The sequence below is a fragment of the Cynara cardunculus genome, unplaced genomic scaffold, assembly GCF_001531365.2.
Source record: "Cynara cardunculus var. scolymus isolate 2C unplaced genomic scaffold, CcrdV1 Un_Scaffold_6799, whole genome shotgun sequence".
In the NCBI taxonomy this organism is placed as follows: Eukaryota; Viridiplantae; Streptophyta; class Magnoliopsida; order Asterales; family Asteraceae; genus Cynara; species Cynara cardunculus.
The window spans coordinates 701-10,768 of NW_020203167.1; the positions used below are offsets into that span (position 1 = coordinate 701).

The following is a 10,068-nucleotide window of genomic DNA, read 5'->3' on the forward strand; positions in this document are numbered from 1 at the left end:
TAGAATGTTTTTAGCTTTTTAAAATCTCTTTGTTACCGGTTTGACACCGGTATAAACTATTTATCTAAATACCTTAAAATGTTTATTATTAATGTCATACCAAATAAATCAATAAGTTATTTTTATAAGCAATCTCAAAACCCTTAATATATATGTTTATAGTATAATTATTGAAAAGTTGACGGTAATGAACCAGGGGCCCTAAAATATTTCTATTTTTGGACCTCAATGTGACATTTGACAGGCACATGGGTAGAAAGTGAAATATAACAAAAAGGCCTCTTACCACCATCATACGAAACTCATCTCCTCTCTATTTTCTACCAGACGACTTTTTGTCCTCTTCACTCGCTCCATCATCATCCTCTTCATCTCCTTAATCTCCCTGGTTTGTCAGTTTGCATCTGAAATGGGTTCGAGCAGTAGTCGAGTTGAGTCGGATCGATCTTCAAAGCCCTCAAGAATGAATCGAACAAAGAAAAGGCTCTCATCTTTACTACTATGTGGTCTCACCTCCAACTCCACTTCTCGTTCTTCTGTGTTGGAGGTATGTTTTTTTACATAAAATTGGATTTTATATGTTTCTGTTTATAGTTGATCATCATCGTCAACGTTTACGCATCCGGAACCCTAATGTTTTCTTGGTCTTATGGCTTTTCAATTTCTTGGATGATTGGTTTTAGGGTGTTAATCTGATGTTGAGTGTTGAACTGATGGTTGTTTCGATCTGATTTCAGGGTTTTTTGGGTTTTTTTTGTTACTTGCGTGCAACTCGCTTTCTTGATAAACGATTATGTGTATCAATATTTCTTAGCGGTGCCATAACATAAAAAGATGGAAATTACCTTTTGGCTCTTATTATTGCTGCAAGATTGTATTACTGAATAGCTTTATCTGGTTTTTGCTAATAAGAGCTCTGGGTTTTGAAATTGCAATGAATCATTGACAAATTTCATGCTTTTATTGTTTTGGCATGAGTTTAAAAGAGGAAATTGACTGATCTCCAATTAAACTCAAGTTAGTTATGGATTATGTTAGGTAAAAGTGAGATGGATCAGGATGTTCTGGATTCCATTGTTAGATGGAAGAATCACCTTTCGATATCAGTGAGTATTAAAAATTGAACAGACAAAGTCAATACTATAGCCCATGCTCTTGTGAATAATCATGTATGTATACATAGTACTCTCATCATTGTTTTTTGAGCTTGAATGGTAGTGTTTGGGTCTCCAATAGAGAAATTCTGATTATGGTTATAGACGACTTCATATGGCATGAATATATTCTTTCTTATTGATAGCAGCTTGCATTTGTGGTTTTCATTAGAGGTTTTGCTTTCTTTTTGTTGTTGAATCAGATACCTATTTAGATTTTGCGCATCTCCTCTAGGATAATAAACATTTCTTTTGGGTCTATAATTTTCACATCATGTATTGGCATATTGAGTAGACATAGCTAGCAATCACCTACTGAATTTGTGGATATACCACCAGAAGACAAATTGTATATTTGTATTAATTAATTGGCATTATTGCCAAGTGATGGCTGATTATGTGGCACTACAACCAATATTAGGTTCCATTCGTATATACCATTTCTTCCTTCATTCATTCTTCACTTTATGGGTATCATCTTCTCTTTGGTTTACATCCTAGCAAATGGATCTCACAATCTCATCTTCATTTCTTATAACACCTTATAAGTGGACCCATAAAATGAAAAGGTTAAATGGTCTGTACGGTTGGAACTTAAATCTGAAAGGACAGGAAGAGGAAAAAATCGCTCTTCATTTTTTGGATGTCTTAGAAGTGCAAGACACCCCAGAGGAATAGAAGATAATGAAAAACTATCAGAATGCAAAGTGAACCAGGAATAAAAAATGTAGTAGTGTAGAACCTGGTTGTGGTTTTGAGACTAGAAACAATGAAACCCATCATTCTTAGTTTTACTTTTTCTTTTCTTGACTTCTGTGATTCTTCTGTTAGATTGCCACCCGAGTCAAAATATTGCCAGCATCTTTTCACATGCTGATATGTCTTCTGTGCTCTGCTACGACATCTTAATATGACGTGTCAGTTAAACGCCAATATGTGTCAATTGATTGTGAACTCACTTCAGCGGCATAAGGCTATGGTTCTAATTTCTGTTGGCCCAAAACAGTTGCGGTAAGGTCCCTTGATGATTGCTCTATAATGGTTTACTCCCAGTCTTAAATTTGTTTCTTTATGCACTTTTATGGAATAGTTTGACTAATCTTGTGTGCGTGTTTGATAATGTTGACATTTGACTTCATCCACCACTTGCAGTTGGAATCACCTATCAGCTCTATAGAAAATATTCCTCCTGCTAGTGTCGAATCTGTAAGTTCTGCAGGTGTGTCTTCTTCATTATTTGGTTCTGGACCGGTGTGCACAAGTTCTAAAACTTCTGAGGCAGAAACTGGAGAATCTGAAAGCTGTAATAATAGTGCAAAAAATGCTGTTGTAAAACATGATTCTGTAAATGGTAGTGAGGACAAAGCTAGCACATCTTATGAAGGTCAGCCAATACATGAGTCAGTCTCAAGAAATGATGGTTTGGACTCGGCTTCAGCTATCGACACATACAGTGCACGGAATGAAGGAATGCCTATGACTTCATCTGACAATATAAGTCTAAGCACTGTTGGAGAAACCGAAGAAAATCTTGATCCTGATGAAAGTTACGGGCTGAATCGTAATGATATACCTATGAGTGGTGATTCTGATGGTAGAGCTTTATTCGTTCTTTCTGATTCTTTTCTAAGCCTTCGGATGTTTGGAAGTGGTTTGACAACTTCTGGATCGGGATTTTTGTCATCTGATGTTGAACGAGATGTGATAAGTGGTCGTATACTTCTTGTGGATACAGGGAGTGTGTCCCCCGATGTCTTTCCCAGCGGCATTTCTGAGTTTAATAGTCTTGAAGCAAGAAGGAACAGTGGGAGGCTCTTTGGGGAAACTTCATCGAGACGCAGCTCTAGAAGGAACAGTGATTTCCCAGCGGTTATTTTCACAGCTGGTCTTGTTGATGATCTAGGATCCCATGATCGCTGGCTTCTTGATATTAGTGGTGATCTTCGTCATGATGGACGTGGACATGGTTATTCCAGAAGTCATGGTAGAAATGAAGAGCGAAGGCACTTTAGATCTCAGGTATGTGTTTGTTGAGCATGCACACATTCGGTATTCTAACTTGTAACACATTTAGGCCGATGGTGGACCTTTGCACCATGTTGAGGAGCGTTGTAGGCCATTTTTTTGTATTTCCAATGGTTTCTTTTCGAACTACATTTTTAGAATAATCAATTTAGCAAGTGTCTAATGAAAAACTTAAAATTGAATAGAAAGTTAAATCCTGCATGATAGATATGCTACACTAGATAAATTTTTATGATGAGTTACCTCATTATCTTATATATATGTATGAATGTATAAGCTTGCTGAATGTCCTATAGAATCAGGTTTTATTTCAATATAGCAAGTTACTTGAGAACAAATATAACTGAATTGCAATATTTTTTCTTTTATCAACGAGTTGGAATAAATAGGATTCAAGCTGGAGCTAACTTCCTGGATAATAGGATGATAGGATCTACTAACAGACTACTTGGTTTAAACTACTAATAAGTACAACTCATTAAATCCTATATATTAGGAATAAAAATATCCAAATAATATGTATTGAGAATAGGTCATAGTGAATTTATTTATTAGCGTAATTCAACATTACTAATACACTTTATCTGGACCCCCTTTAGGTGGGATATACTTTTATCTGATTTGGTTTGGCTTTTTCTTTACTATATCAGACATTGTGTTTTTGACAAGGGAAGCTGAGGCTGAGCTTGCCCTGCAAGTGAAAATTTAGTAGGTTGGGGATTGACTTGTTGCTTTTGGTTCTCGGAGAACAAAAGCCTGGGCTTGATTTGCCAAAAGCATGAGCTCAACTCACCACCTGCTCAAGCCTTTTCTTGGCTTGGTGCCTATGGGTTTGTACAGACTTGAGCCTTTGCTTAGTTCATATAGGTTTGACTCATATAAGCTTGTACAAATCTAAAATTTGACATTTCACAACCAAAATTACAGTTAATTGAAGAGAAAAAGTAAAGCAAGTGGCTTGTCTAGGCTTCTATAACCTGTAGTGGCAGCTAATTTAAGCTCTCGTTACTACTTGCCTAACTGCCAAGCTCAAGCCTACCATGGCTCATGTTTGACTTAGATGGTGAGATGAGCAACCTCAAGCATGCCATGCTTATTGATGGTTTGGCTCACGAGATCTTTTGAGGCAACTCATCCCACCTACATCAGTGCTCAAACATTCAATTTTATTTTTATTCTAAAATATTAATGATTTGGTTTTGGTGCCCATGGTAGCAGGTAGCATTTATAAAGTTGAGCTTACATTAACACAAAACTTGAGATTTTGTAATATGGTTTTTAGAAAATGGGGATAGTGTATAGATTAATGGATAATTTTTCTTCTTGTAGAAGATAGAAATGTACGAGTTCTAACAGTAAAATAGGGTAAATCTACTCCATTCCAAAATAAATGCATCATTTTTCAGGTGATCCCATAATAAATGCAACATTTCTCTTTTGGGTAAGGTTTTAGTAAAGTCACTACTTTTGCCTATTAGTGCACACGACGAAAGATCGTGTGAGGATAAGAGTTAAATGAGAGGTGTAAGAATTGGACCCTTGATCGCTTTTAATTTCAAACCAACCCATGAATTGTCCTTTAGAAGGGAATTGATCCGGTGTATCTCATTAATGTTGATATAGTATTTCTCTTCAATTAGGATTGATCCAAGGGTGGAGATCCCTTCTCACCCTTCTCACCATAACTTCCATTCTCACCGGAACCCAACCCTAGTGCACATGGTCTCTACTTTTTCATTGCAGATGGGCATTTTAGATATTTAACTTATGATCTAAGTCCAACCTATTTGTCAAGTCAAACTTCACATTTTTTTGAGACAGAGGGTGTACTCTCTCTCACGTTTGGCTCATTATTGGTATAAACATTCACTAATTTTACATGCCAATACTTCATATAGCTTGCTCTTGAAGAACACGATTTCTTGAGATCTCATTTAACTCATTTGAATAGTCAATATAGGGTAGAATTTCAAAATTTGGTAAGCTGTCAAATCATCAAATACCAAACACCACTTTCTCATCTCTCTTCACCTCTTCCCAACAATAAAGAAGAAAGAGATGGATAGTAAAAATACAAGGATGTGTAGTAGATCTTTCAAAATAAATCCATTCTGGTCAGTTTCCAGTCAAATCTCATTCTCTTGGCTCTGCCGTATCTTAGTCACTTTGTGCCCGGCAAGCATAAACTTATTACTGCAAGGTTTGGTTACTTTCTTTCCTAGAATGTTTTCTTTGTGCAATGTTTGTCTGCATCTCAGTTTGTGGATTTGGTGGAGTAGTAAGTCTCTGATTTGTTAAAAGTATTGAACTTGTTAGAAATTTGGTTCTTCATTTTGTGGCTTTGGATCATAAGAGGCTTATTTTAATCGATCTACTGGTTTTGTGCAAAGAACAATAGGAGGAAGAGAAGCTGAGGGCTATTTGAAATGTGGGGTAGGAGTGGGAAGTGTTGATGTTGTATTCTTGGCTGAGAAAAAAAGACAATAATCTTAGTGAACTTTTGATGATTTTCTCCTACCAGTGCAAGTGGCAGAAAATTTTGAACACACATAACTCTATTAAGTATTGTGTATATTGAATAAGATTTGCTTCAACTCTCAAACAGCCATACATTATATGAGAAACTAGTAGGAGGCTGCTAAATGAAACTTAAAAAAAGAAATTATTAAGTGGCGAGACAACAAGATGGAAAAGATGACCTCCAAGAATCCATGATTTCATTCGATTACCAACATCCAAATGGAAGTTGCATGACAGATGCTATTGTTTGCACGATTGTTCTAATGCAAGTCTCAGTTTTATAATTCTTGTTTTTGATTAAATATCAACTATGTTTTTATATATGTAGATGTCAGAAAGAGGTTTAGCTGGTCTTGATGAGCGAGAGCACCGAACTAGATTTTGCGCATCTGGCCTCCACCGCAATGGTACATGCTCATGTGGTTCATCTTTCTTGGGTGAAGAGGTTGGTTCCCTTGGAAGCATATCACGTGTGGTGTTGCTTGCTCAGGCTTTATCTGAGGTATTTCCAGAAATTTTAAACTGAATAATTCTGCTTGTTATCTGCATTGTTCTTTACTCTTTGGAAAAAAGCTTTATCTGCTGAAAAAGCTTTTATAAAGGTACTTCCTTTGTTCCACTTAAATTACATTGTATAACATCGCTTTAACAACTAACTGGTCAAGTCACCTTTTTGGCTTGAAATTAAGACTGCTGGGCAAAAATTTAGTGTAGAATGCTCGAAGGGCAAACAAATACTTTTTTCTCAAAAGGCGTTTACATTAAAGTAATCTTGTGGTTCTAGATGGATCACACATTATATTTGAAAATTTCCACTGGGCAACTTTGTAATCTAAACGAAACCAACAAACCCGTTATATCCCAGACAGACGTAGGGTGGAGGAGGGTGCAGTCATGAATGTTTCACATATGAAAGTTGGATGTACACAGGCCTTGCCTCTACCCCTGAGGCTAGAGAGGCTGTTTTGTGAAAACTGGGCAACAAAGGTGATTAAACTTCAAAAAATGATTGAACATATTGCACTTCTTGTGGGAAGGGGGTGGTACATACAGGCTTTTTGAGTTACCAAAATTTACCATTTTTTTTCTGTTCGCTAGGTATTGGATGAAATTCATCGACAGCCTCTATCACTTTCAATGCCAATGCTCTCGCTACCTGCACCAGAGTCTGTTGTAGATTCGTTTCTTCTTAAAAGTCACAAGAAGATGGATGCATCTGAAAGTGGCCCAAATTATGTGCAACAGTAAGCCCACCCTTAGACTCTTGTTTTGTGTTTAGTTTAAATTTATTGCTTGGACTGTGATTTAATTGAATAAACCGCAGGGCTGGCAGGTTTAGCCAATATTTAGACAGTTGCCTTGTTTTTATATTGATGTGACTTGGCCATGATACATAGAACGTGGGGTTTACTCATATTTTCTTCATAAAACGTGGGTTTTACTCATTTTTTTTCTTCATAAATTGTGGGTTTTACTCGTTTTGTAAGGCCAGAGAGTTGGCCACATTTATAATCTGAAAATAATAGGTCAAACTGTTGCAGGTTAGTATCAGAGTGCTGATAATGTAAGCGATTGTTGGACTGCAGGTGCTATATTTGTCTGATTGATTATGAGGAGGGAGATAAAATAAGGGTGCTTCCGTGCCAACATGAGTATCATGCTCCTTGTGTAGACAAATGGCTTAAAGAAGTTAATGGGTATTTTTCTAATCCCTCATCCTCCTCAAAACCCAAAAACCTTCTCACATAATTTCATCACCTCTCACTATTTGATGGATGAAAACACTTTGCATTGTTCCCGAACCACACCAAACTCCAAAAAAAGAAAAAAAAAGAGAAACTGAAATTGAATATTGAAGAAAGCTAGAACCGAGAACCAGGCAGAATTGCTGGTCAGGTTCTGGTCTTTTCACCAGTTGGGTTCAGGCTGAACCATGAACAGAATGTTTTACTAGTTCTTTATTTTCTTGAAGGGTTCTTTAATATATTTATTAATGAATGGATTGGGTTCCGGTGAGAATGGAAATTATGGTGGGAAGGGTAAGAAGGGATCTCTACCCTTGCAATCATAATTGAAGAGAAACACTAATGCGGTGCACGATCGATTTCCGTGGTAAGCGCAATTCATGGGGCGGAGGTGAGATTAAAAGTGATCAAGGGTTGGGATCCCTTCTTATGCTTCTCAACTTAACTCCTATTTTCACACGATCCTTCGTCTTAATGAATAACCCAAGAAGTGTAATTCTTTGGAAGCATGATGGTATATTTGTTTTTGCTTTTTGTACTATCGGAGTAAAAAGTAGGGCCAGTGGCCAAACACTGTTTCAAACACGAGCTTCAATATTCTCTTAGTTGATGGCATATGGTCAAACAGGGATGTTTTCCTGGAAACATACATGCAACAAAAATAAGATCGGGCTGGTTCTGGTTTTAACTGGTTTCAGTCCAAACTATACCGAGGACCTTAGATTTCCAAAATATAGGAGCTGAAAAGCTGACCCAACTGCGGTTCAAGTCTGGTTTATCAGTTTATATGGTTTGAACTCTGATTCGCACCTCTAGCAAATACTACTAATTATCATCTTCAGACGAGATGCACATTGCTTTTACCTCCAAATAGAAAAATGATGTTGCTATATTTGTAACAAAATATTTGACATTAAAACCTAGGGCACACTTGGTATATTCTACGGAATGGGAATGGGAATGGAAATAACAACGGGAATAAGAATGTTGGGGAATGGAAATGGGAATCAGTTCCGTCCCCCTAATTTGTTGAGGAATATTTCATTGCCTAGGTTCTGTTAATCATTCCGTTGCAACCAGACACCATTAATGATTCCCATTTTCATTCTGCACCCTCTGACCCCCCAACTAAGTATGCCTTTTGGTATGCTGGATTTGGAATTGGATTCTATTTGAATCCTGCTTTGATTTACAGGAAAGTTTGGAATTGAAATCCCTGAATTTCAATAAAATTCCACAAACATTGGATATAGAAATCCCATGGAGTAGTTGGTATTTCATGGGATTTTATAAGATTTGTTTGTGATAATATTTTAAAATATACGTTTTGTAATAATCAATTAATAAAGGGTAATTTACTTAATTTTATAATACTTATAATTTGTTTTTATAAATTATCTATAAAGAATGGAATTCTACTATTCCAAATCAAACAAACCGAAAGTTCAAAATTCTTGCATGAAATTCAAATCCCACAAGAATATTTTGTCAAACCAAATGGGTGCTTAGTCCATTTGACCTCAAGAGTTCTTTTTGGAAGTTTATACGACAAAATTCGCCCACCCTTCTCGCCTTTGATAAAGTTTGAACTCTTGACTTCTTGGGATGCCGGTCTCCACGGGCACCGTAATCCGGGTACATCTGGGCCAATGATTATTTGATGTTAACAATAGGACAAACCTTCTAAAGCACCTTATCTTTATCTTATTGTTCTCCCACTCTTTGTGGTGTTTCAGTGTGTGCCCAGTATGTAGGTGCAACGTTTGTGACACACCTGCGGCTACCCAAGCTTCAGTCTCAAGTTCAGAACTCCCAGCTTGATGTATATCAACAAACGCACACAATGGTAGTATGTAAATATTGAAGAAGATATAGATACATCTTGTAGAAACTGAATGTCTTCACTTTATGATCAAGCTCTGTTTCCCGATAGTAATTTTCGGTTTTAGTTTTAAGCCATAGTTTCTTGAAAGAGAGAACTATAGGCAATGTTGGTAACCTTGTAAAAAATAGCCCAAGTGCCATGAGTTATGTTGTAAAATGATAATTATATGCCACCACTCTTTTGGCAAATACTTGTTTGTAAACCATGATTTCATTTTCAATGATCTAATTGAGATGATGAACTATTCATCTGATTCTGTTTCGTTGAAAGAAGCTGAGATGTTGTTTGGTTCGTCGAACTCAAGGGATTTCACGGAATTGGTTGATCAATTTCTTTGACCACATTCCAATTTCCAATTCCTTTGTGTGGTTTATATACTGACATCCTTTTGAATTTCACAAGTTAATGAATTCATCGTTCTTTGGCACAAGTGAAATTGAATTTCATCTCTTTGCATCTGATTTAACCAACATCGCCCACCCCTTTGCCTACCTCTTATCCCCATCATGACCATGCTACTACTATCATCCCCCACCACCACTACTTGTCTCGTTACCGTCACCATTGTTACCACCCCATCACTTATCCCTGGCCACCCCATTGACCATCATGCCATTGTTGTCGTCGTTTAATCTACCACCCCAGTACTTTGCCATCCACCGCCCCACCCCCACTGCACCCCACCCACCTCACTTACAGACTACTATGTCATTATTGTCGTCGTCATAGCTACCCACTC

At 37.0% G+C, this 10,068-nt stretch overlaps 1 protein-coding gene across 2 annotated transcripts; it reads left to right on the forward strand.

The window, feature by feature from the left end:
- The first annotated feature begins 319 nt into the window (after window positions 1-319).
- Window positions 320-9,580, forward strand: LOC112504759. Of its 2 annotated transcripts, XM_025108713.1 has the most exons (7): window positions 320-547; window positions 2,307-2,748; window positions 2,890-3,173; window positions 6,028-6,201; window positions 6,798-6,943; window positions 7,286-7,396; window positions 9,181-9,580. In XM_025108713.1, the coding sequence occupies exons 1-7, from the start codon at window positions 410-412 to the stop codon at window positions 9,263-9,265; spliced, it is 1,380 nt and encodes a 459-aa protein (XP_024964481.1). In that variant the 5' UTR covers window positions 320-409; the 3' UTR covers window positions 9,266-9,580. The 2 variants fall into 2 exon arrangements, with proteins under 2 accessions (XP_024964481.1, XP_024964480.1); XM_025108712.1 differs by having other exon boundaries at window positions 2,307-3,173.
- Window positions 9,581-10,068: the final 488 nt, after the last annotated feature.